Source organism: Varroa jacobsoni, unplaced genomic scaffold (assembly GCF_002532875.2).
Source record: "Varroa jacobsoni isolate VJ856 unplaced genomic scaffold, vjacob_1.0 scaffold_284, whole genome shotgun sequence".
In the NCBI taxonomy this organism is placed as follows: Eukaryota; Metazoa; Arthropoda; class Arachnida; order Mesostigmata; family Varroidae; genus Varroa; species Varroa jacobsoni.
Window position 1 is genome coordinate 190,194 of NW_019213186.1, and position 27,789 is coordinate 217,982.

The 27,789-nt window shown below is 41.9% G+C and overlaps 2 protein-coding genes across 15 annotated transcripts; one reads left to right on the plus strand and one right to left on the minus strand.

Annotated features, from left to right (window-relative positions):
• Window positions 1-1,072: 1,072 nt before the first annotated feature.
• Window positions 1,073-27,789, minus strand: LOC111258996 (uncharacterized). Of its 14 annotated transcripts, none has more exons than XM_086967681.1 (5): window positions 27,454-27,789; window positions 25,263-25,371; window positions 2,459-2,603; window positions 1,917-2,096; window positions 1,073-1,422 (listed from the first exon to the last, which is right to left on the minus strand). In XM_086967681.1, the coding sequence occupies exons 3-5, from the start codon at window positions 2,557-2,559 to the stop codon at window positions 1,284-1,286; spliced, it is 420 nt and encodes a 139-aa protein (XP_086823807.1). In that variant the 5' UTR covers window positions 2,560-2,603; window positions 25,263-25,371; window positions 27,454-27,789; the 3' UTR covers window positions 1,073-1,283. The 14 variants fall into 14 exon arrangements, with proteins under 14 accessions (XP_086823807.1, XP_022686382.1, XP_022686380.1 ...); XM_022830647.2 differs by lacking the exons at window positions 25,263-25,371; window positions 27,454-27,789 and adding exons at window positions 5,799-5,913; window positions 7,715-7,760; XM_022830645.2 differs by lacking the exons at window positions 25,263-25,371; window positions 27,454-27,789 and adding exons at window positions 5,799-5,913; window positions 7,235-7,684.
• Window positions 7,840-10,112, plus strand: LOC111258995 (uncharacterized). Its single transcript, XM_022830642.2, has 5 exons — window positions 7,840-8,045; window positions 8,461-8,595; window positions 8,926-9,150; window positions 9,328-9,516; window positions 9,879-10,112. Exons 1-5 carry the CDS (start codon window positions 8,043-8,045, stop codon window positions 10,029-10,031), a joined length of 705 nt encoding a protein of 234 aa, XP_022686377.1. The 5' UTR covers window positions 7,840-8,042; the 3' UTR covers window positions 10,032-10,112.

The following is a 27,789-nucleotide window of genomic DNA, read 5'->3' on the forward strand; positions in this document are numbered from 1 at the left end:
GTTTATGGCAAAGGTCGGTGATGAGTCATGACCTAAAGAAGTACGATTTATCTGATCCGTGCATCGTAGCGTGCCATTGTCAAACCAGCAATTGTAGCCTGATACCGGCAACAAATGGTTTACAGAATTAATTAGGATTCGTTATTTCCGTTGTCGTTGGATAAAATAAGCTAATTCTGATGATCGCTGAATAACGTTTCAGCCAAGTTTTTGTTGGGAAACGAAAATGTGTGAACATCGCAATTTTTGTAGAAGGACATTTGGCCTTAAGCCGTTCTTGCTCTGTCATCATTCTTCAGTCAGATTCTCTCGTCGACAGGACGCTTCGAGTAGCTTATTGAGGGTTCGTCAATTGACTCTGCGAGAGTAATTGAAATACTGAGCTAGAAATATAACGTGTTCTTTTTTGTTGGCATTTTTTCGGGAGCTATAGCAGTCACAATAGTAAATGTGTACACGAATGTGTATCTCTTTAGATCATGCGTCAACAACATCGGTCAAAGATGCACAATACTATGTGTAGCTTAGAATGGTGTGATAATGTAACACAATATATAAATAGTGTTGAATGAATCTATACGTTATAATGAGCGAACGACACGTTTAATTGCGTATCACGTAGAAGAAAGACGATACTCCTGCTTCTGAACGAAACATCTATAGAGAAAAACAGACGCTTGTAAGCTCCCTATCATGTACCCGATTGGAACGGATCGATTTACCTTGCGATCGTGTCACCTATTTTTTTTTTTGAGATGGATGACGATTTTGACATAGAACATAGCGCTAGTATACGATAGACATTTAGCAAACGCACCCGAACCCTATGATTCCGTCAAGCTCCAATGTATTACTACAACGCTTGAAATGCAAATATAGCGTGTTTTTCACATAAATTTATGTTTACTTCAGCTAAGAACATTTCGATTCTCAACATGCTAATGACTTCCATGTCACATTTGTTTCCGAAAAATTTATATATGTCCAGCTTTTCTACCTGAACCGGTGATAAGTGAACGAATGCTTGCACTCGAACGCGCCATTTCTATTGCGTCAAAAACAACGACCACCGTACTTTATTTATTTATTTATTATTATTATAGCTGCATATTTAGAGACAACCCGAAGTGGCGCTATATTAACGGTCCATTCAGCTTTGCTGTTGCATCATCGTTAGACATTTAACTGGCGCTTTAAGAGCAATGTCAATTTTTGACTGTCAAAGGATTTAGAGGACACAGTTCCTGTGCGTCGGCTCGATGATTCCTTTTTGGCCGTTCAATTTAATCCGGCTGTTGCTGCTTGACGCTCTCCAGATCCTTAAGAAGCCTTGACAATTTACTTTCGCCACTGTATATCATCTCGTTATAGGTGTGAAGTTCATTGGAGAGCTTCTTTGCGAACTTGCCCAATTCCTCAGCTCTAAAACAAACAAGGATTGACAATACTATTCTACCGAGCACTATCTACGATCAAACTTTGAACGAGATTGTTTCCATTTGGCCTAGGTACATACTGGCCATAATTACACTCCGAAGTGTAGACCTATTTGTTTGCTGTTCAGTGCACACCAGAAATGCTTTCCTGTACATTTTGCCCTTGAACTTCACTATAGAATTTTTGCAGTCAGCTCGAAGCGGGTCTAGCTAAGCAAGATTCACATTCTCATTTGTAGATTACATCGACTATAGCTGGCTGTAAGTCGATGCGATCAACTCATATTACCGATAGCACGTATCTTCCCTGGTCTTGGATTATACGGAGATAATATGTATATATATAATAATAGCCAGGTCAATGTCTGTCATGAAGCTTCTTACGCGCTAGTCTAAATAAGATACTTCATCTCTAGAATGAAAATATTAGAAGGCATGTTCGCTTGTTAGGCACGGAACTATTGCAAAACATCTGCTTACCGTTTTGCAAGTTTTTCTTGGACTAAAGAAAGGGCTTCCGCCCGTCGATCGAGTTCTGCATTGTAGTTACGGATCTGCTGGTCAAGTGCATCAACCTCTGCACGAAATTCGGTCTCGCTTGCTTCTAGGTACTCCACCGCTTTCTCAAAACTATCGAGATAGGTCGTTATCTGTGACTCGCTAAAAGGGGTCACATACAGAACCTAACTAACTATCTGATGCACGACTCAACGCAAAAAACGCACTTAAATTTGTACTTCAGTCTTCTAGCGTCAAGGCTATGATAGTCAAACGAAACATTACCACGAGCACCTTATCTTTGTCGCTATAAGGCCTTGACATAGTAGTACTAACAATACTTACCTTAAATAATCCATATAAAATCATAGTTAGGTTATGTCCGATTAGAAAAAAAATACTTGCGCCGTGTACCAGCTGCACTGGCTCGTACTATCCTTAAATTTGAAGCTTGAAATCGAATTCTGAATCCAAAGCTATTATGCTCATGCTATTTTAAATAGTGATATATTGTCTAATCGTACCCGTACAAGGAGTCGTTCGGTTCCTCTGCGAATCCAGCGAGCAGCTGCTGAGATGTGGGCACCAAGCCAGCTTCCTCATGAACAGTTACGTTTCCTGTCATTTTCAATCGCTGCAATTGGTAGCTGATGCTCGTCGTGTTGCCAGCTGTGGATACGACTGGCGCGTTACTAGTACGTAAAAAGCATGCATTTTTCGAAGGAGGCAGCAGTGTTCATAGGTTTCGGCCCGCCACCATTCGAACATTGGAAATAACAATAATAAATTAGTGATAATTTGATTGATGATATATCTCGTGCTCGGTTGTAGGTTTTTATTTTTGTCAATTCTTTGAATCTCCGCAAGAGTAACATTATGGGGCTTTTGAGCTATACGGGACACAAATCTGATCCATGGGTTGAGCGCACAAATTGAAACTTTTTTAATAGTTGCTTCTTGTTGCCGCTATATGTAAGTTAAGACGCTAACAAATGGTGATTCTAATATGCGAAGCGTTAGATCGGTGAAGTTCCACTCAGGGCTTACGGTGCAATGACTTCAATGGATTGCGTCGCTTTTATATCAATGAGGAATATTTCTTGCTGGTTCATATATATATTCGGTTATAATGGATAATAATCTAACATGATAATTTTGACTGTTAATTAAGTATAAACTATTAGTAACAATCACATCAACGCTGTTTCCTGTGTGAGGGAGCAGTGTTTAGGGGGTAGCATTTAGGCTTGATCTCGGTGAAACAATGTCCTGAAATTAAATCATTCAATCTACAGAATAGCCAAATTGCTCTCTCTGCTTGTTGCCGAACCGCTGACGTATATAGCTCATACGGCGCAGTCATTTTCTTTCTATGTAATTCCTCATAACACCTGCCACCGTCTTTTAGACTCTACACGAGAACACCAACCTATTCTGCCAGTGATAACTAAACCTGTTACAGCGAAACAATGGATTAATCTCTGGACATCCGATGAGCCCGTTTCAGCCTAAAACCTGGTCCTAAAAATGGTAGTTCTTACTATGCTGTGCTCCAATTATTGCAAACCATAAAATACAGCCAGAATGAAAGTTCTGCGCCAGACACACAAAGGTACCATTCTAACCAAACGCTGGTCAAAACTTACAGAAAACCTCTAAAAAATTAACAAATATAAATATTATTTTCTTAAAATCAAGCAATCTATTGTTTCAGTTGTTTTCTTAAGGCTCACCGTCACTATAGAGAAAGTGAATGGGTAATCGTACTATACGCCTATTTTTGCTTGGTAGCTTTGATTGAAGCCGTTTGGCTCGTGTTAAAGGTCAGCTGCCTTACGCGCTGCCAACGCGATTCCAGATGCAAATACTCGAAACATTTTTTTAAGATATCTAAAACAATAAGTGACCTAAAAATATTTATCTACTTTTATGTTTTCATACGATCGTGCATATCGCATTAATTAGACTTCCCAAAAACTATAAAACCTGATAGACCGCACGTATAATCCCAAAGAGTACAAAATCTCTAGTAGTTATATTACTGCATAACGGGAGTCTATGAACGGGTTAATAAATAGACTGTTTTGGGACACGAGATAACACAGTTAATTAATGAGTAGCCATACTAAGATCGACGCAATGACATATACGTTTCCCTAAATGAGATCTTCTCGTTAGGTGCCGATGGTTTACGCGTACGTTTATACTCAGGTACCATTGTACCGTTGATTGTGTAAGGCTTTTGAAAACTCGGTTAAAAACAGTGTATATCACAGATAAGTGGATTAATATTGCGTGAACTTGGAGATCCAAGCGTCTAACTGAAAGAGACAGGCGTCGCTGTTCAAGGTCTGCCAACAACACAACCCTTGTGAAAAAAGCAAATTATTATATACACCATAACGTAAGTGTAAAGGTAGTAAAAAAGGGATCTTTTTTTTTTGTGAAACGTTGCCTGTTTTTTTTAATCTAACGTATATTGACAGTGCGCTTCTATAGGAGGACACGACGACGTCACGTGATGCAGGAAGTTGGCACGATCTGTATTTGAAACCTGAACATTGTAGGCATCTTATCAGCCTCAAAATAGAGACACTGATCGGCTGTCAGGGAGGTAGTGGAGGACATGGACGGATTTTGATTAAATTTTTTACGGTTCCGCCCAATGCCTCAGCCCCAGTTAATTTTTATAGGTAGTGCAAACGGCTTAGCTCGAAATATTTTTCATGCTTGTAATTACAATAACCACTGTCCGAGATCGGTAAATGCCTAGGTCTCATTTTTCATATGATGGTATACGATTCGAGCTTTTCAAGGTGTCTCTAAACTTCTCTCTGTCTGCTGTGATATCAGGTACAGCCTGACTCATCAATAACAATTGGCCTGAATCGTCTGAAGCTTAACATTTAAATGTTTTCCTTATGAAGCGAATATCTGACTGACTTTCGCGCATTGTAGTGGCACATTGTTCCGTATGCTGCTATTTTCACTATGAAAATAATTCACATAGAGAATGATAGTTTATAGCATTGTTATTTTACTGTTTTGTCCTGCTTTTTGAGGCATTGTCGATTATAGATACGAATCGCATAAGTCAACCATTTATTGAAGCTATGCCCGCATATTAGACATTGCTTCAGATCGAGTTCCCAATACGTTACCTTTAGCAAATGTAACAGACTAACACAGAATGCTTTGCTTTTTATTGGTATAGCTAATAAATGGATCAGACTTCTTAAGTTGATACAGAGCTATGACCCTTTTTGATCCACTATGTAAAGGGCGTAGGATCTTACTGGGCAAATACAGGAACTTATCCAATCGCTAATTATATTAGTAATATCTAACTTGCAACGTAATGTTCGTGAACAAATCGAACATGAAATACGGCCATCAGCGCTAAACCGGAACTACGAAACACGCTCAACGAAAATATCTGTTACAATCCACACGTTTCAAGCCCCATTTTTGGGCTCTGGAGAAGCAATCTACGTTGCATGCATGATTTAAGCGGCCGATTAATAACAATCAAAAGGTGGATCTTGAATTGGCTTTAAGTTATGACGCAATCTGGCAGGAGAGAGTTTTGGCTTTTTGGAAGTTCCAGCTTGTCGGTATCGTATCGACTTCTGCCAGACCTCGGACCCCACTAGCGTCACTTTATTGTACTAAAAAAATAATCATAGATTAATCTGTGCGTCGCGCGCAGCAGGTCGTGTTCTTTTAGTATATCAGTAGCGTGTACCGAATATGCTAGAATTACAATAGAAGAATTACAGTAGAAGAGTATTTAACTCGGATGTTAAAGTTGCCATTGCTAAGTTATACTGTTAGGTTTAAGTTGTAGATGAGCACATTCATTACTTAATGTGGTTCGAAGATTATCAGTCGGAACACCTCCGAGAGCGCTTGAATCAACCATTTCGGTTGCATCGGTCTAAGCTCCGAATACGTGGGGTGATAAATAAGTATTTACATCCTGTGAACGAACAACAAAGATAAACTACGTATGTGGTATAAAAGCTTAAACAATTTTTGTTGACATTTACAGACGCGTTTATGACAGTCAATAAAACAAATATATGCTATCGACGGAGTAAAAGTATAGATGTACTGAACCTACTGTTTGACGTATCGTCTAAGAGAAAATAGATGCAGTTATATAAGCCAGTTTAGCTAAACACCTTATTTTTCTTTCTGCGAGACTATGGCCTTCCGCTGCAAGAAGAAATCTTGAAGTTAGATTTCTAAAAGCGACAATTCGAAGCACAACCAGCTTGTGTCATGGATAACATTCGCTATAAAGTTAGTGAATAAATTCATGAGAAATACATCAGGCAAACAAATTCATTAAAAATAAAAACTTAACAGGTATAATCGGGTGTGCCGTCGCACTAAGGAGCCCTCCGATATTCGCGTAGAGGACTCTTGTTTAGGTGCAACTACTGGAAGCTCTGTGACTTTTTTTGTACTGTCGAGGCTTCTCATTGCAACAACGCTCAATTTTCAATTGGAAATAACAAAAAAGTGTTTTTTTACCGTTGTCTAGCCAGCATTATTTATACGATATCCGGATACTGTTATCTCAAATAGAGTCAATGAAATTATTATCATGCCTGCTAGATGATATAAAAGGGTTACAAGGCCTTTTGCTCACCTTTGCTTTGGAAAGTTACTTTAGTTGTCCATAAAAACAAAAAATAAAAATGCTTAAAAAATATAGTGAACTGTTGTTGGATAATTTACAGACGCTTCGTTTGAACGGTAGCTTTTTAATGAAGTAGAGGTAGTCTTCGTTGCCTGAAAGAGATAGATGGGTGGGCACTGTGTGACGGGATTCGGACCAATAACTTATGACCTCCCAGCCAAAAACACGATCGCCCGAAACGCAGCAACGCCTTTACACCGTCGACAGCAGTTCCCTTCATCAACAACCTATTACAATTTAGACTGTTTACAGCAAAAAATCCGCAGAAGATATTATCATTGCGTTAAAACGTCCTACAATGTTGAGACTTTGTCAGTTGCCCTATGTGATGCCCCAATGGAGCCACCCTAATTGTCGACGTCGAAGACGGTCTCAGGGTTCAAACTCGCGGAACCAGGTTATCGTATTATTTTTCATTTTATTTATTACATTATATTATTTGTTATATTTAAGCTCATTGTTCCCATTATAGGTGAAGTAATAACAAATGAAAACGTGGCTTATTTAGATTTACTTGTGTTTGCTAGTTATCAAGCCACTAGAGAAGAGAACACGCTAGAAAATATCGATTTACCATGGCAATGCAATTTACCTGGCGTTCATAAAGTGACAGCTGTATAGCGAGACCGCTGAGGACAACACAAAACAAGAGGGTGTTTTTGACAATAGAAGCGAGCGAGCGAGTTCGCCTTTCTTCCGAAGAGATATGTCCGATTGTATAGGTTATTAAAATTTTTTTTGAGATATCTGATATTTAATTTTTGTAAAAACGCAGTGGGATTTTAGGCGTTCTCGGCTAACTAATCGTGTAACTGGCAGAAGAACTATCGGCATTTTTTGTCACGATCGCCTGAGCTATAATATCACGTAGTGTTCACTGTTGCACGTATTGCGTATGTAAACTTAAACGCTGTAGCGTTACAACTGGAACAAAAAAACAACTCAAGTTCAATTTTTGCATGCGTAAGCAGAGCAGTCACTTTTTTCCTGCAGTGGCGTAACGTCTCATTTGGCAGCCGCCAGACGAGACGTAATAGCACCATAGGTATACGAATAGGCATTGATCTTTTACCTGCTATCAGTCATGAGGCAGGAGAGGATACTGGCTCGTGGAATTCAAAAGCATCGAAGCCGTGGCGACCTTCGCTGAACTTATTCCGTTAAATAGGTACATTCGTTCGTTTCACCTGGCACAAGCGGCTGGTGACAGATGCGTTGAGTATACGTAGATCTGCCTTTGGACAATTTGATGGTCGTTCGGGTATGGAAGAGTGTTTCTCGACGCATTAGCGCCTTACACTGAGTATTATTTCGACAATACCAAGGAAAAATCACCCAGCTTCCGCCCTGGAACTACAATTCTCTGCTTGCTATACAATCGACTATATTCTTCATTAAAAATGGTTGGTAGAGCTGATTTAATCCTTTTGAGTACCTATAATATAACATTGTGTGGTTTGAAATTTTGTGACGTGAACATTTGAGGACTGGCTAAACCTGAGAATTTGATTAGTTCAGGAATATAGCCCTACATGGAACTGTATGATTTCCCTTCACACTTTACATTTGGACCCATTATTTGACACTATGCAGGCTTCGTTTAAAGGCCAAAATGTAGCGATAAAGGCTTACGTAAAATAGATTCCCGTAGTCTGCAACATATACTACAGTCCCGACATAGAGCAACGTCCGAAAAAAAACAGTGCAACGAATAGGTTCGAATACGGTAGCGGGATAGTGTAATTGAAGAGAAAATATCAACTTACCGAAAACAGCGTTTTCGTACATGATAATGCTTTGATATGCCGAATATTATAGGCCGACCACTATCGAGTTCCCGCGACCGCTGTCAACGGTAACAAAGCGTCTGGCGCAATTACGCCTCGCGAAATCGCCTGCTACATTGTGGAAACAGCTGTGATCTTGCACCCTTCTCAGAAGCAGCTCATTGAGGTGGGTCAGCTGCAGGATGGCTATCCAATCAACGATAGACTAAGCGTAACCTATGACTATTTGATAGGGCGTTCAACTGAAAAGTGACGTTAGGTATTGTGCGCAAGCACGGGCCAGTCTTAGGAAATATGGCGTCTCGGCCCTACGTGTAATAGAACCTAGAGATCTAACTGCAGTCCTGAAGTAATTCAGGATCCAGTTGACACCGCGCTAATAGATAAGAAATGGTGTCACTGAGCAGAGCTAGCAAATGCCAAAAGATTTAGCTAAGTCAGCAAGAGAACTGGGCGAATTTTAGATGGTAAAAAAAGATTTAGATGTTCGTTTTAGACTACAGCCACACATCCGCAAGGTGAAATGATGGGCGACATAACGCAGCTGGCCTGGTTCAAGTGGCTACTTCGTCTAATGAACGCGAGGAAAGTTGTTGATGTTGGGGTTTTCACGGGCTGCAGCGCTCTCGCAGCCGCACTTACAATTCCGCCGAACGGCAAGGTGTACGCCCTCGACGTCTGCGAAGACTTTGTCAACATAGGAAAACCCTTCTTCAGACAAGTACCTATTTGAATTATGCCTAAAAGTTCGTTGAGATTATGCCAAGTTCATTGCAAATAAGTCCTTCTGACGCCACGTAAAGGCACCATTTAAATCTCTCTTGATTTCGGGAGATTCTATGGCCGAGATGAGTTACAGAGCGCACCAGAGCTTATATAGTTTATTCTTCTAAAATAGGCTGGCGTTGATTACAAGATTGAGGTGCGCATTGCCCCGGCTATTCAGAGCTTGGAGGATCTTCTGGCAGAGCTTGGTGGGGACTCTATTGACTTCGTATTCCTTGATGCGGTTAAGATGGAGTATCGTGAATACTACGAAAGAGCACTCAAGCTTGTTCGACCTGGAGGTGTTATCGCTTTTGATAACGTAAGTGACAATATTGGTAACCTGAAAAGCTAATAAATGAATGCACACAATTGAATGAGACAATTTCTATTTGTTACTTTCTTATATATGTTATATATATATGACCACACTGAAATGTATGTAGTTTATATGTATAAGTTCCGATGTTATCGTATGTCATTTATATGTAAGAAAGCTTGCTACGTAGGTTTAGAAGAAACATCGATGCTAGATAATTTAAAAAGAAAGAAATAGCAAATATTCACACATTATCAATTATCAAACCTTCGCTGCACATGTGACGACCCGTATGGAAGTCTAAAGATTTTGATCATAGTCGTCCTTCGCTAACGGTACCCTTTTTGCCTTCTCCTACTATACAGATGTTGCAAGGCGGCCGCGTGGTCAAACCTACGGTCAAGGACTCCCAAGCAAATTATATTCGAGAGCTCACAATGAAGTTGCGGGACGATCCTCGAATCGACTTCTCTCTGTTGCCAGTTGGAGATGGATTGGCTCTAGCTCGTAAACTTTAATTATACAAGGGAATTCTTCATCGGCAATGGCAGTAAATAAATACGAACGAACAATAAAAAAGCTTAGTAAAGATAAGTGTATTCTTCTGGCACTATTTGAAGCTCAGATATTTTGTTGACATTGAAAGTGGATCAACTTTACCTGCTTAAAAGAGATATACCGGCACTATCGTAAACATGCCTAGTAAGATATTACTATTCTGTTTCATGGCTTTCTGCACAACCAGTACAAGCTGATGCTTAGAGAGTTATGTTTCTTTTTAGCCCTGTATGTTCAATAGACTCTGACAGGAAAATACGTACGCACGTAAGATAAATAAAAGACAGAAATCAATGCCAGCAGAAAAATTTGAGTTCGGAAAAGTGCTATAGAGCATTGCGTCGTATAGACAAGCATCTCATTAACTGGCCCAGGTTAAAAATCCTAAGCAACGGACAATAACGTGCTAGAAACGAAAGGTACGTGTCTTGCATGATAACAATAGTCGTGTATCATTTATTATAAGTAAATAAGATAATACAAACAATCAAACATTTTCATCTTTTTAAGGGTATATGTAAAAAAAAAAACATATTATTGGTTTTTCTGTCATCCTGAACAACTTACCAAAAATTGGGTAGGGCTTTTCCTTACGGCATTTCTTCGTTTTCCGAAACGTGCTGTTTCGAGACTGGTCTAGAACATTGCACAAAAACTACTTATGATCTTTACGTAGGGAATGTTCAGCTTTCAAGTAAAAATAACTAAAACGTTACATTGGATAATGTAACATATAGTTATTATTATTATTATTATATATACGACTGCATAGTATCATTAGCACGATGTCTTTATGTTCTTAGTTTTGAAAAAAGCAGAGAAATAGAAATAGAGAAGTAGAAATGGGGCATGTAAGATGTATAGAGAACTAGTTCGAACATCTTTCGCGACAGTTTGTGCGTGTATACGGGCTATGCTTAATTAATGAGGGATGACTTGTGCGGTAGCAATTGATATACCGCTTTCTGGACGATCAGAAGTACAAGTTTCTTGATAAAAGTTATATCAAGGAGAGGACAAATCAAAATACCGTAATTGCATTCGTTGCCCCGGTTGACGTTGCGGTAGACCTATCTCGCCCTCCATGTCATAGCGATTTTTAAATTTCAAAGCCACACAGCAAGAGAAGCCATTCGTAGAGAACAGTAAATAAAAGCGTATCATAGTAGAAAAGGGTCATACTGACCAGAACGGCCGCGATCTGGCTTCTTGTCGCAAGACCTATTTTATTGCGTAGATAAACATGGATTTTTTTTAGGAGATCCAATGTCAATGTTGGTAGAAAGGTCAGGTCGGAAAAGAAACGTAAAAATAGATTAGTCGTGTCATAGAACGCATGAAACTAGAATAATTTTACGTTCTTCTTTGTAGTGAAACAGGTATGTGTCAACAGACCGGAGGAACGGATAATTGAGAATTGGATCTAATCGAATTGCTGGCTTCAAGGCCAATATATCGGGTGAACTTTTGTCCTAAGTGATGAAAACGTGTGAACTTTAACCGAAATTTCTACCGGAAAATACGCTAGGAGTCTTCGTTCGGCTTTTATTTTGCAAGAGACACCGGGGATTTTTGAAGAGTTTAGCATATATACTTTTTGGCGTTGTACGTCTGCTATTTGGGTCGTTAGGTATTACTTCAGACAGCTAGTGCCCGCTAATACGGCGCAAGGCTTGTCTGCGCCATGATTCGAACATGTACGATCGACTGTCCGCCAAATACATTATCCATGGCGCTATCAAGGGAGCTTTCGAAAGTTTATTCAGTACTTCAGAAGCTAAAGTATGCCAGTGTCATTCCCAGCTGGGGCATCAGAATTTGTTACCCGTGTAGCATTTTACGCGGACCTGAACTGCTTGTAGAACGGCGTTTAACATACATGTTTGTATAGTCCACAACGCGGTAGAGACTTAATTTAATCAACGCCCTTTTGGACATGATAACTATCGAATTGGCTTACATCGTTTCGAAATCAACACATTGCACCGAGTGAAAACAAAAGTCTAGAGAGCTCTTGTTTAAACTAAACGTATCATCTAAAAGGTTAGCTTTATAAATTCATTGAACAAGCAATGGCGTAAACAGTATAGACACGTGCGGTCGTGCATATATGTATGTATATGCATGACTAGTATTGATCGAAAGCGGAGCCAGCTGAGAATAGTGCATGGACGGCAGATGATACGGTTACAATTTCTGGTTTACTATATGTTAAATCTGGCCATTTCTGAGCGACTAACTTTCCATACTAAATGCGTTCTCAGCCAGAACTTACACAATAGGTTAGTGTTAATCGAATTCTAATTGATTTTAGCGATTGTACACAATGATATCAGCTGGATCATTTCTAGCGATGACCGTCAAGATGTCACCCTTATACCGATATATGACTCCGATTCGCAGAAGCCGTGACCCGCTTGGCCTGTGCTAAAATATAAACGTTTACTTATACTACGCCAAATGAAATTACACGTTATATAAATTGTCATAGAGTACACATAGTTAACTTCACGCATGGCTTAATACGTTTTTGTTTTGCTGCCGCCCAAACATTAACTACTAACGTGCTCTGCGAAGTAAAGAAATACGAGTTACTAAGTAATAGAGCCATTGGCTTGCATCAGGGAATCGCAGGAAGTTATTCAACCGATCTGTTAGATTCTCAGGCGAAATTTACCTGCCTGAATACGTCTGGACCGCAAAGAAGCCAGATCATTCTATATAATGTCGTTGTCGACCAAGGAACCCGCCTGCGAACAACTCAACGCTTTCGACTTTAATTGTATATATTCATCTATGAGTTTGCATATTTTTAGTAAGTACTCATAAGGCTATAAAAAACTGTGTCTTTTTTGCTGTAAGCACGTAGTCCATCTAGATCTAAATTATGCTCTCTCGGAGCACTTCAAGCGCTTAGACAGGCCACTTAGACGTTTGATTAACTTCCTTATATTTGCCCAAGCGATCCGTACAGCGAGAAATAGAAGTTCCTCCCCAGTAAGTCTGCTAACGAATCAAACTTGCCCCTGGCAAACTTCTATGCACCGTACAGCGCCTTAAAAGGAGTTCGGAGATTTTCGCGAACATCACAAAAAAACGACTGGAAATCGAGCCAAAATGCCAATAAAAGGGCGTTCGGCACCCACAACCTACAGAAATGATAGCTTCAGAAATTGAAGGCATGGGGAAAAATCGGATCAGTATACCCCCCAGCCAAAGAACAAATAAAATCAAAACTAACCTATTTCTGTTAACCTATTTATTTTCATATTATAACGTATTCGAAACAGGAGGTATTGCTTGTAGATGACAAAAATTTCCATTCCATCATATGTACGGTAGCAATATGTAATTGTCTATGAAGAGTCTTTGAGCCTTTATTTTCATGAGATTCTTACGCGCCGATAGCAGATTAGAACCGGCATTAAAAACAGCACCAGGCTAGCAAAAAAAAAGAAAGAACAACTCCGAACGTCGATCTAAACTATTCCTCTCTCTCCTTAGACATCTTTGTTAGCAGCTTTTTAGTTATAACAGCAACGTTTGAGTTGATCGAAGAGACGTTAACCTCAGTTCAGGTGTTGCCTCAGGAGGTGCAGATGCTCTGTGGATAATCAAGATGGCTACATTACGATAAACTTGTTTGTCCAGTATAACAATGAATTAGCGTGTGCGTTGACCATAGACTCGCGACCAATCCCACTCCAACCGAGTTCGTCTACGCTAATTCATAGAGATCACTATTCATAACAGTTCCTTTGATACAGTCAACTGCAACGGTCGGCAGCCGCAATGGTCTGCCAGTACCAGCTCTCCCAGCTTAGCTCGCATTGGCTATATAACTACATGCGAGCCTACAAAAACACTTGTGGACTCATTACAGACTACGCGTGTACCAATAAGACCATTTCTGCCATCGTTAGTGCAATACCTGTCGCATGTTGTACCGAACGCCCTAACCACTATTCGTTCTTAACCGCTAGAGGGAGCACTGCGACAACGGAAACAATCGCGCCGCTCAGTAAGACGTTTGGCGGGAATGCGGCCGACACTCGAGTCGCCGTTACCTTTACGTTTATGTGGATATCGACCCCAGCACTACAACAACATACTCCTTGATATCAAAACTGTGATAAGTACCCGTATCTTTGTGCCAAATAAAACGATGTCACGATAGTTTTGCCTGTTCCCTCTATTGACTGCAAGAAGGGGGGTAGCGACAACGTCAGCGACAGGAAAACAATAGTAGCACTTAAGGGGAAAATGGCACCCCCCAATATGAAAAAGCTACTCTGGCGCGCATCAGTGCCGTGTTGATACATTTCTGAATCCCGAAAACTTTTGACGGAGTAGCGAAAGTAGCTTTAACATTTCACAGGAAGTGATACCTCCACCAGCGGTATATAACATCGTAATAATGAAAACAACTGCAGGACCAAAAAGCTGTCAAAGCGACAAGTACAGATTAAGCTACGAGAGGCCACGTTAACGGCAATTCGCCTTTGATTGAAATGGCTCGCCTGTTCTCGGACCATAATGCTATTACTCCAATACTTATGCGTATAGCAAACGTAATGGCACAACGGGTGGGATCCTATCTCTGTCACATTTTGCTTGTAGCTAGGCAGTCGCTGAAGAGGGGCTACACCGGCGACGCATCGGCTGACTGCTCCGTAACTTGCGCGGTGTGGTAGCAAAGCCAGATGTACATACGTCCACAGGAGGGCAATAACACCTAGACAAAAATGCTCCGACCCAACGTCGAGCTGATCGCAAACAACCAGCGAAAAAACGCTAGACAGAAAACGACGGAAGACAGAGCGTCAGCGGCCGCTTTCTGTAACAACAATGTTATTCGACATGCGAATATGGTCGCTCAAGGCGCGGTGCAGCGCGGCGTACCTTTGAACTAACACGCGTCTGTGTAAGTAAGTACATAATCAACCAGATGCATAGCGAGTTTAAAATATCGAAAAGCAACGCTATTTACTCTCCGCCTGAATAGAAAAAGAACAGAAAAACGAAGCCAGAACCGTGTAATGGAATTGACACGTTGTCGTCTACTCATCGGCGCCGGATAGGTGTGAGTGCGTGTCTCTGCATGATTAATACAGGTTCAGAACTGAAGTGGCTAGGAGTTAGCAAGCAGATAGATTGATCTTCATTTGAAATAAGCAGATAGAGACATTTAACTACTATATAGCAGAGTATGAAGCGAACTAGATACAGCAATAGTGTATCATCGCCGTACGTCTATGGCCTTGTGACACGCAACCCAGAAGCGAGAAAGCAAAGATTGCTCGGCAGGTTGTTTTATGCTACATATTTGATTTCACACGAATGCCAAAAAAGAGAAATAACACAGAAGAGTTTTGAAAATTTAAAAGAATTGGCTAACGGTTTCACGTCGTCAGGCAGAGTGTGTCGTTGTCGTTTTTGTGACAGTTAAGGAAACTGTGACAAGAGCAAATATTGAGATCGTGATTCAGGCTAGCCGATATTTCAGGCTATTTGAGGCTATCAGTGTACTGAAATCCCTCATTCAGTTGTCTAGCAATTGTGCCATGCGCACTCGGACACGATAACGGAATTCTTGAGCATTTTTACGGATTGTTTACCTATGCAATAAACTGTGAAGTAGCCAGACGTACATGCGAGAAAAGATTTCATTATGTCTATAAACCATTAACCGTTCATCTATACGTTAACCATCATCTTTTTAGTTTCGCGTATGTGTTATTACTTTATCTATTCTAAGGTGCATGGGTCTTTAAAAAGCGCCATGTTATGCCCTCAGCCCCAATCGTTCGACAAACAAAATCACAATCCATTTCGATACCTGGCCGCTATTTATTCACTGTGCCGCCACTGCTCCATTTGAAACAATGCCCATTGCTGAAGGCTTCTCCCGTCATCTCTTTCCACTATGTAGTGCTGGGTAGTTGTGCCGTTGCGAGCCACCATGATATCGAAATGATCACTGAATAAGACTTCCAATCGAAAAGGTTCCGGATCTTCGGTCTTAGGCACAACCGCACAATAGGATTCATACAAATTCTAGTGTTTAATATCTTTACGATCTCATGCGAGTTTTTACTGTGATACGCTGCGGACTAAAGGCCGCGAGTGTGAAACTGACGATGACGTTGCTGCACGAGGCCACTGAAACCGTGATCTCCAATACACTCGCAGATACACACAAAAGCACCGACTCCTAGATAAACAGATAAACGTACGCGTGCATGCACGATGAATTGGATGGAGTGGCTGTAAATGCACCGCTTCGTGTCCGACCATGTTCATCGGGATCAGTCGCATTCGAAAATCTGGGCTCGCAAATCGAATGCCACCATGTTATTGGATAGTAGGCCACATTGTATACGAACCTACCCGGAACCGCTTCGTAGGCACATGCCGACGTGGACACGCCGAACGCACAGCTGCACAAGCGCATGCGTATGATACGGCAAGAACGCAACCAATATATGCTTATACATACACACACACACGCCCGCATATAGTCAATAGCCGGTAGCCAACAGTGTCCTTGGCTTCAGTTCACCTGTGCTATCTCTGGCGACACGCGTTCTAGCACTAGGAGACTCAGTGACGCCGGAACGTCTTCGGCGGACAGCAGAAAAAGCCGCAGCGTCATCAAGTGGTTCTGGGAACCAGGCCAATGTTGCGCGGCTATGGATTTATTTCCAGAGCGAGCAGCGGCAGCCCACGTACATTTAGCTGGTACTGTCTCCGGCGTCGATAATTTTGGATCAACTACTGGGTACGATTAACAGGAATATATATATACATGTGTATATGTGCGTCTGTGTGTGTGTGTGTGCAGCGCGTAGATACGAGGCATAGTTCGAGATTTTTCTGGTTCATCAGCAATAGAGCGGTTACGGCAGCAGGGACGAGGGAACATTAAATGCATTGGGTCATCGGCACATTGGACTTCATCGCATCGGAAGTGGATGAGCTGGGTTCTTGGAATGCGAAAACAACTAAAGAGTATGTAGCTTAAGAATAACACGAGGTAATAACGATGATGAAATAAAACTCTTTAATACATACCTGTGCTATTTACATGGTGGGGGGCACGTGAAACTGGTGGGCTAGCCACTACCATTTCGGATCTGCGACTAAACTGAATAATCTACCAAGAAAATTTTTACCACGGTCGACATCACGATAAGGTTATAAATTCATGAAGTAAATATGTATGGATATCTATTTATTTGAGTGTAAGGAACATACAGCGCGAGGAACCTGCCTGACGAAATGGAGCCTTTCCGAACAAGCGATTCCTAATCATATACATGAGCTTTTTTACCTTTTCCATTCTGAATTAATCTGATCGTGTGAATTTTTTAAAAAGAAATATGGAAATAATTAAGGAGATGGTAAAAATTAATGATTTTACTGTTTGTGCTTCGATATCGTCGGTTTAGACAAAAAGGAATACGGCTTTGCTTTATTATGAACTATTTTTTTTTGCCTATATTTTAGATATAGAAGCGAGTTATATTCTATCACTGGCAGTATTTTGCTCATTTTTGTAGGGTTCCCTACAGAAAAGAAATTCCCCTGAAAAATTCCTCGTAACACAATGTAGTAACACAACTATAAATTCATTCCGATGTGTTGCTGCAATAAATACCCATCTCATCCAAACACAGAAGAACCTATCACGCGTATAAGGCTGCTGAGCGGTTCAAGCCCTAAAAATAGAACAGAGAATGTATTTGTATATGGATAATATAGACTAGGCGTAAGTTTGAGCACAGAGACTTAACTCCCTTATAAAAAGTGTACTTTTTCACCCATATAAACACATTTTTTTGCCAAAATTGCCATTATTAAAAGCGAATATTCTTTACTAAGCTGTGTTTTTTCTCGCTCGTATTTGCAGCGTGCAAAATTAATACCCATATAATCATGTGGCAAGGTAAAATTCTAGAAATTCTTAAAGTAAATTTTGTTAACAGCATAAATTGTTAGATAGGTCATTGTGGCCTGCCGAACACCACGGAAAGAAAACATTCAGTAGAAAAACAGCTTTTCTAATATGCCAAACACTTAGCAAATTTGATGGACAATGAACAGACGTTTTCTAAAGTAATATTTTGTTGGTAGTAAATATGCCTTATCGCATATACTACTCGTTTATACTGATACCGAAAAGTGCGGTGTAAAAACGGGTTATTGAACGTAGTCAAAGCATATGAATGCGATGTCGTGTTGGATACGCAGCGTTGGTTGTCTCCTAGGCTAACCTCCAGAGAGTAGCAGTACTACCACCGGCTGAGATGCGAAGCCATGTTTATCGACTACGCAAAAGATCAAGACCATAATTGAAACGGCAATGCATTCTGATTTAGGCATCAAGTAAATAAGCTCAAGTTCAAACCTTAAAATTCCTTGATAAGTTCACAAGTAAGTAAACAATCTTAGGTTAGAACTTTTTCGGATTTATAAGGCGTAATCACCAATTCACTTGCTCGATTTATGCGTTCTAGCTCGCGTTTAGAAGGCATGCTTGTATAGATGCTGTTTCTCCAGACACGCATCCAGTAGACTACTGTTAATATAGATTCAGACGCTTAGATCGAAGACATCCGGATTGCTTAAGGCTACCCTCAGTAACTGCATTAACGATTTTCTTAGTTCGGAGTCTTCGCGAGTGTCTAAGGCGCAAAAGAACAGCCACAGGGTCCATCGTACAACTCGATTCTGCGAAACGCTTGTTGAGTTCAATCGGCTCCAAAATAATGATAACCCGGCATTTTCCGCCTATTTAATTAACTAGTACTTAGTTTGCACCAGTTACTTGCTTGTAGAGCAAACATTTTAATCAAGTTAATACATTGGGAGGTATTGAGAAGGCCAGTGCGTTTGCACCTTCTTTCTTCTTTTGATTACCATCTGAATAGGCGTAATGCGGGCTGTTTCAGCAGATAGATAATTCCCAAGCGTAGATTAGCATAGGAAAAGGCGCGTCTGCTACAGACCTGCTTGAACCTGAATGAAACTTTAGTTCGTTGATTGCACAATGGGTATATACTTTTGAGTTATTAGCGGTAAAATATTCCTCACCTGTAATCCTGTGCCCAAAGCCGTTTACAACAGAGAAATCAACCAAATAAATTGTTCGAGCTCTCGACTTTGAATCTTGCTGTTTGTGGTAAAGATAGGAAATGCATTTGGCATGTATCCCCTCAGCACGATAGTTTGTTCCTGTTGCTGCCAAACCCCTACCCCCCCCCCCTCTGACAAAACCAGGTTTTCAGTCTTATACATTTCACGTGTTCTCATATTCAGTAGGCAAATTTAATACCAGTGCACGGCCGCAAGGACACTCATCTTGCCCTAACGTGCATCTCTATACAAGCGAAAAGCTCATCGACAAAGAGCGGTAAAATCCGTCAGTGCATGTTTAGTAAATTCCATTCGATGCTTCCAGGTAACCTATCTGGCCGACACCAGCTCATTCTCCAAACGTGGACATCTATCTGTGATTTCGTGTGTTCCTATAGTACGCAATCAGAGTTTCTAAAACGTGTTCACGTTTGCTGCACGTATACGAAAAGCATGCAACCAGTTTGTAGCCAGTGTCGGGTATTGTATGTTCGTTTGGCGTCATCCATTTATGAGATTCCTGCGATTGAAAGGTAGGACTCGGCCTTGCGAAAGCTGTGCTGCAAATGTGCAACGCTTAGTTTAAGGTGGCTGCTTGTCTGTCACGATGTTCTAATCGATGCATGTGTGTGTGTTATATCGATACGGTTGTAAGTGCCATATTTGAAATGCCACCTATGCGTTACCTGTTTGCTCTATTGCCGCTTATGGTAATTTTAGATGCCCCTCAAATGGGTAAGCAGTGTAATGTAGAGCCAGCACATGTTCTTCTTCTGCTGCTGCTGCCGCTGTCAGATACCGTGGAATAGCTTACTATATTTCGAGCCATGCCTGAGCTAAGCTCCCGACCGGAACAGGAATGAATAGTCAATAACCAGACAGTAATAGCAACCAACTCGACATCCTGCATTGGTACCAAATATCGAATGCCTGTATAAAATCGGCAATCCTGCTGCTGCTGCTGGCATAGAATTGAACAGAGAGCGTGGACGCTCGTATTTATGTATGTAATTGTGTACCTAGCTTAGCTTCGCCACTTCACTTGTTTTTTTGCTTGCATTTTTTTTTTGCTTTTCTGTCTGTCTGCGCGTCCGTCCGTCCGTCCGTCCGCATTTCCCTCTGTCTGCCCTCACGTTACTTGCCGCTTCGCCAATGCAGTCGTCTTTTGCTTGCTTCCTCCACGATAATGGACAACGACAAGTAGATGGTGCGATAAAGTCTCTTCTAGCCATCGGTTCCTACGACTGTTACTGCTGGCCCAGCCATTTCAGGCATCGTCACAGGTATCGCCAGTGCTAAATGCTGTTTATGCAGGCCCGTTACCACTACGGCCGCCGCCGTCTATCTAGTATCAATAGCAGTGGCAACGGCAGAGCTGGAATATGCCGGAGCTGTCGTTGGTAAAAGGTGGTATTACTAGAATTGTTGCTACTATCAATGTTATTGCAAAGGCCGCAAAACCTACTGTGAAATTCCCGCAATCCTCGCTTGCGTTTCGTCCGTGTCGTCGGCGAAACGGAAAATAGCTTCAGCGGCGACGTCAAAGCCGTCAACAACAACGCCAGTAACGACGACAACAACAACGCCGACTGCGATGGAAAACAACGAACCGTTTATCCTTTTCTTTTGACAAGTTACTACCGTCATCGCTGTCGTTGTTTTTCCGACTAGTCAGCGTTGCTGCCATAACGTTCACAATAGTTACCGAACCACGGGTCTCGAGTCCCACGTGCGCACACATCCCCATACGTCAGCGCATCCCGCTCCTCAACTATCCCAGTTCTAACAAGCAGACGGTAATATCATCATCATTAGATTCGGTCAGCTTCAGCTTGGCGTTAAGGTGGCTTGGGTCTGCTGCTCGCTCACTGGCCGGAGCGACGGCAGCAACAGTTGTTGTCGTGACTTTTTACGTGTATGTGTGCCGCCATGCCCTTGAGTGCCTATCTATCTGCCTGCTTTGCGTATATATATATATATTTGTGTCCATAAATGTGCGTATATATGTGTAGTTGCATCTACATAGACTTGCCCGAGTCAGTAATCCATCTGTTTGTAAGTCCGTTCGAACTGCCGTTGCTTTCCTCGCAATGTTGACCATGAGTGCCCCTGCTGCTGTAGATGTGTGTTTTTGCGTATGTGTGGGTCTCTGAGAGGACCCTCCAAGTCAATGCCGGCGTGGTGTGTCGCAGCAAAGGTGAGTGACCCTTTTTGGCGCACGTGGTCGGACCCTACGACCGAGTCCCAACATATTTCGACGGGCCGGATGGGGAAACTGTAGAATAGCAAACAGAGGTAGAGCAACCAGCTCTTGCTTTGACTTCTTGCCTATCTCACATCTGAGCCGACCAGCCAAAGTCTGTAAGGCAGAAGCAGCAGCAGCAAACGATTCGCAGGTGGCAGGGAAGGCAAAAGGCCTGAGACAGGGAATTAGACGAACGAGCGGCATGAGCCATCAGCGGCCGCCGCCGGTGGCAGCCAACAACCTTCGTCCCTGGCAGGCGGGTCAGAAGCAGCAATAGCAGGACACGTTAGGTAACTGTATCACTACAAGAAAAGACGCGGCAATGCATGCAGCAGCGCTGGTGCCTGTAGTGGTAGTGGCTTTTGCCAGTTAGAATAGAATAACATTACCCGTCCATCGACCGGCCTCTAGACACAGCAGCCTCTAGCGCCGTGCTGCCTAATGTTTAGCGTCTAACGGCTTCGAGGTCTGCAGCCACCGCTGTCGCTGCCGTACCACGTTGTTCATGCGGCCGAACCATTTCTGCCCAGCAGAGGAACGTTCTAACTCCCGTAACACCCAGACCCGTGCCATTATTTCAGCAATATTGTTGTTGTTGTTGTTGTTGATGCCGGTATGGAAGCGCCGGCTTGTTCTCCTTCGCTGCTGCTATAACTACCGCTTGTAGTGGCTGAGCTGAGCTGCTAAAGTACTTTTCTGACAATGCAACTCCGGTACGGCGAAAACTGGGAAGTTGCCCGCTTGACTCTTGATCTCTTGCCTATCAAAGCAAGAAAAATATCTGGAGATGGAGTTATTTGATTTACACTTTTTGTTCCCTACTAATAGACAAACAGACACGCTCGTATATATATATAAATTTAAAATATGCGATGCACACGTACATGAGGAGACGCGCATGCAGACGTATTGACGGTACACGCACACACACATACACACATTGACGCCAAACTAAAACACACACACACACACATATTTTTAGACATTGCACTATGGCAAACTTCTACGCGGCCTGAGACCCAAACAGCGTGATTAGCACCCACACGGTACAGTCAGACGTCGCTCGGCTAGACGAAATTAATGTTATATATAATATTATGACGTACTATATGATACAATTAATGTTATACATAATGTAATGGGTACTCTGCGTGTAGTCGCCGTCGGTATCCGCTGAAGTAGCCGCTATTCGTGTGGGATTAGAGACATAAATTCAACGAGACATAGGATGCGAGAAAAATAAACACATTGTTACCGTTCACAGCAACACTCAACGCGTCAGAAGCATTCCCTTACGAACAACAGGAAGCAAGACTGAACGAGACAGGAAGAAGACTACTGGAACAAGACGCGCTTGTTTTAGTTCTGATCGCGAGGCTAACAATGGCCACGGCAGAGGGCGAAATGTTGGATAGAACTGCAATAACTTACAACTATTCTAATAGAGGCAACAGTATTATCAGTAGCGGTCGTTGAAGAGAGGAGATTTGCCCTGAAAATAGTAAAAAAACGCTCGTTGTGGTTGAAAACTCTCACATGACAGTGCACTACCGCTGCTCGCAATGGTGACGGGTGCCACACAGCCGCAAAAAACAACATTGCCGCTATGCCGACTAGCCATCAACAACAACAGTAAATACGGACGAGCTGCTAGTCAGAATAACAGTGTCTGGGACGGACAAGCGTGAGACAATGGGTCGAAGGACCGGCCGCAAGCTTCATGCCGGGGACGTCTGGCCGACTGCATCGGCGTACCGCGGACATGCCCATTACTGGTAAGCGTATCAAGCTTTGGAAGCATCGATGCAGATACCGGTAAAATAAAACGCATAAAAGCGTTTCCCTTAGCGTTACTACCCATGTGATTTCTACGGCTAAAGCAGTTGCTGTTACCCCGCCGTGGCCTGAGCTACTGCACGCGTTTGGCCCTCAGTTAACGGCACTCAGACATTCTAGATTCAGAATCAGTCCATACGAGACGAGAAAGAAGACCCGACGCAGATTTAAGCACAATCTTGGCCAGTCGGTCCAAATCTCTGAAAGATTAACTTGTCTCCGCGTCCACTTTTCACAGCATCGAACTTCTTATAACGGTGCCACTGTCAAAATCTGCTTGTTGTTGTTGTTGTTGACACTCGCTATTTGATGGCTACGCATGATGATATTAGTTACATCGACATTCGTCCACCAAAAACTGAATCCGCATCGGTTCATATTTATACGGCCACTTCAGTTATAAGGCTATTTTGTAAAATGTCGATTTTCATTAAGGGCTTCCATTGGATAGTTAACATGGCTCTGGATCATTGTTGATATGGCAGTATGCCTATTTAGAGAATACGCATTTTTTTTTTTTTTTTTTTTTCGAAAATGTTTAACCGCGGTCGTTATTTCGAAATCCGAGTTAATATTCGGCTCACGACATTGCCGTGTCTTCTTCCTCTATTTCCACAACGTCTACTGGCTATTGTTATTGCAGTTTCATACGCTAGGCCAACTACTGCGATGGCTTTCTAGTAGATTCTAAATTTCTAAAACTTGGTACACATTCACAATGTCTAAAGGTGCAATTGCCTGATTGTCATGACCGGCCTTTCGACCCAAAACCTTTCATAAATAGTAAGGGTTTTTGTCCAGCTTAAGAACCTTGGTTATGATCTGTAGAAGCTTTTTTATGCTGATTTGGGTGTTTAGGATCTTGTTAGCCGAAATCTTGCCTCAGAAAGATAACCGTTATATTTTTGTATGGATAAAAATCCGTAACGTTTCGACGCCCTGATAGATGTATTCGACTAAATCCATATGTTCCGAGATTAATAACACGAGCCCTTTTTCTCCAGGAGGCCTCTTACGCAGACCGGTTTAGTAGGATCTAAATTTGTGCGCACAGATCCAGAAAAAAAATCCCTTCCTGCCTAAAGGCGTGACGTAGTGCCGCCTGTTGTTTATTTTCCATTCTTTTGTTATTTGTCTCCGGATACAACTGGGTTGAGTTGCAGAGTAGCGCAGCTGTCTCTAAATTTTCGGGAACCTCTCCCATGTCAAAACACTCGCTACGACATATAATGTAGTCTAAGGTACAATTCCGTCTCGTAGTTCATTTAATCATGTACATTTTGTGCCGTTTGTTGTAGGTATCTTCGCTTTGAGCGTGAATGACTCCGAGGGCAACTCCCTGTGACCGTCGTCGTTCGATAAAAATCTACCAGAAGGGCATTTCCATTGTCTTCGAGTAGATCCATTCTCCACTCTCTCCTCCGCATTATGTGGTAATGAATGTCTTGAGCAGTTTCTCGGATACAATTGGTTCTTCAATGCGTGTCCGGTTCCCAGACCTGCGGACTCAGATCTGCGTTCCAGTCTACGTAGTGACAGCCCGTTTGTTGTTACCTTTATTAGCATTCTCGGTTGAAAGTCTGGCAAGTATTAGAATACCGACTTTAGCTTGCTTTTGGATCCTAGCTTCAATTCCTTGATTTGACCCTTTTTTTTTTTTTTGATGATACTCACGAAACTTAGAAGGTAGTTGCCGCTCCGTTGCGTCCATTTCACTTAGCATTTGTGCTGTGATGGGTCCTTTTTGTAGGATATCTTATTCAATATTAGCTCTATTATGCGCATTGTTACATCTATCCTTTGTATTGAAGGTTGCAATGTATACCTCAGTGTTCTAAAGCTACATCAGTTTTTCTCATTATAAGTAGATGTCTCAGTTGCCTTTGAGATCGGCTTAACTATTGCTGCCGTACAAACCAGTCATTGTAAATTACAGCTGACGCTGTAATCTTAGCGGCTGTTTCAAATTTACCTTTTTTTTTCGACAGTGATCATGCGCTGGCCGAACTGCTGCTATTGAAACGCCAAGAATTGAGCTAGATCCGATCCCTATTGAGTGGCTGTGTTGTCGTCCCCTAAATCTAAACATTAAAAAATCAGCAAAATTATATTAAAATCTGGCCTATAAATTATTGTTCAATCGTATTTAAGTACTCCCCTTAACGATCATTTCATAGAACGCACCCTTGAATATCCTAAAGTTTCTATTGTTCCATTTGTGTCGCCGTTAGATGCTGGATTCATGATCAATTACTCGGCATGTCTGCGTACGTCTTTAGTGCGCCCGCGTAAGATAAAACCTTTTTTATTCCCACAACGTTGCTGTATAATTCGATCAGTTAAGTTTGTCGATCCCAGTGAAACGCTTAACAGTGTGCAGTATAATATACGTAAAACCCTCTCGGTCAGTGACCGTGCTAAGTAGGCATAGTACGACCCACGCTTTCAGCTTACGTCGATGGTTTCAAGCTTTGGTCGAGAACTAGTTCAACACATCACCGTCATATCGCTGTCCGTCGCAATTGCTATTGTTGGTTTGTTAAAGAACTTTCACCGCGTAAGTCTTTGCCTCCATTTTACTGCCTCGATGACATTCTGTTGTCTCCCCATTTCATTATATTCGTTCGAAAGCTCATCCTATATGAGTATATGTATGCACCAAATATCGTCTTGTGTGTGCTGTGTATTGATGCCCATCCCGGTCCCGCTATCCATCAACGAGGCAGTGAACCAAGTGCTGAATAAAGTCGCAGCAGGTTGTGAATTGTCTTGAGATTTTTTCGTTCTTTCGTTTTCGTCAGCAGGCCCGCGTAGCGTAACAAAAGCTTACGCCAACGTTTTCTTTAAACGGCGTTTCACAAACAGCTTTTCCAGTACGTAAGCCTAAGAAGAATCATTAGGGGAAGGGTGGGCGGGCGGGCGGGCGGTCGGGTTGTCTGGGAAGTCGGTGTGATGAAAAATACAAATGACAGACCTTATCACCGCTTGTAACAGGCTGCTAATTGATTTAATCATTAGAGCTACATAGCATATATTGTACCCTATGGTAAATCGTTTCCTAAGCTTTGACGCTTGTTGGGCCGGACTTCGCCACTGTCCAGTAGCGTATGTCAATGTGTAATCGAACCCACATTTCCAATTGCACTCTCGCGTTTCCTTCTGCCACAAGCTTTTCCATTTCCTATTCTTCACTTTACCTTTAAGTTTGGAGCCGAGTTGCTCTCGTGGGATCGTCGACACTTGTTTGGGATTGCCGTTTCGATGAAATCCAGCGGTCTGCTTGCATGTTGGAGTAACCTAAGAGCATCGCCAAAGCTAATGTAAGGAAGACGATGCCCATTTTTCAACGAGAAACATCGCTTCGCTAGGTGCTCTGGCTTCCAGCCATCGTAAGTTAGACAGTCGTTGATATTCCGAGGTACGGGAAAGCCGTTCGAGACGAAGTGCCCATCGAGCGAAAACGTTTATAAACTCTTGTGTGTTTTTCGATTTGAAGAAGTATTACTGTTAATCGTGAAGAATTTACTAGAACAAAATAAACGTTGAGTATTCGCTTTCTGTGTGCCGAACGATTATGTAACCTTGCTGATATCTACTATACGCAAACTGACATTCACAACAAACATAGAGGGAGCTGCAGAGACTTTTTTTTTTCATTAATTATGACCTGCAATTTCCAATATTCACGACAACAAGAAAATACGCTACTTTTGCGGTTCCCTTACAGCCAGCTACTCCTATTTAACGAACTATTATGTTTCACATTAATAATGGACCGCGTTTAATTTTAATTATAATCCATAGGAATGGGTAAACGTAGATAAACGAAACACAGAATCACATTTGCTGTAGAAAAAAGCAGCGCTCAGTGGAAGAGGTGACCCTCAATGTCAAAAACGTCCTCAATTCTCTATTTTTTCGATAGCTGTGTAAGCAATTTTTTTTTTGTTCTGGCTCCTGCATGAGTCCTTGATTGGCCAGAAACCAAAGACTGATACTTCTTGAAAATCACTTCGATCGGAGTCTTCAAAGTTAAGATTTAATTAGCCCTAATTATTACACGACGATTATCTTTAATAATGCTAATCTTCAATTTTTCATTTAATAGGTATCATTAGAACATATACAAAATCGAAGAAGCTTCTAGAAATGGTCTACCCTACCTGACTACGTTGGTAAATTGAAGCGTACGTAACTCCGATGTCAACACGGTTTGGTAGCCCAACCAACGAATACCACGGAAAGTCGGCGTCTACACAGTTAAGATTTGCAACATCAAACTACATGTTGGATCGGACCTGCTATTGCGGATAGTTAAGGAGAGTCAAATAATAGCGAAACGATTACCGTAGCGATCAATGAGTGCGAACGGCCGCGTTTATTCATTGGCTCTAAGAGCACCGTCAGTAGCGACAACCGGCAAACCACGAGCGAACCAGGGAGTTACAAGAGATGCATTCGAGTGGTAAGCAAGTAATACTGCGCAATTGGCAACGATA

What these genes read in the sequence shown, in the direction of transcription:
- LOC111258996 (XM_022830643.2), bottom strand. Translation starts at nt 3,175, where the DNA reads ATGCTACCCCCTAAACACTGCTCCCTCACACAGGAAACAGCGTTGAT. An exon ending in ACACAGGAAACAGCGTTGAT is followed by an intron (nt 2,627 to 3,128) that starts GTGATTGTTACT and finishes TTTACGTACTAG; the next exon opens with TAACGCGCCAGTCGTATCCA. An exon ending in CCGAACGACTCCTTGTACGG is followed by an intron (nt 2,097 to 2,458) that starts GTACGATTAGAC and finishes GACCCCTTTTAG; the next exon opens with CGAGTCACAGATAACGACCT.
- LOC111258995 (XM_022830642.2), top strand. An exon ending in CTCAGAAGCAGCTCATTGAG is followed by an intron (nt 8,596 to 8,925) that starts GTGGGTCAGCTG and finishes TGTTCGTTTTAG; the next exon opens with ACTACAGCCACACATCCGCA. An exon ending in GAAAACCCTTCTTCAGACAA is followed by an intron (nt 9,151 to 9,327) that starts GTACCTATTTGA and finishes CTTCTAAAATAG; the next exon opens with GCTGGCGTTGATTACAAGAT.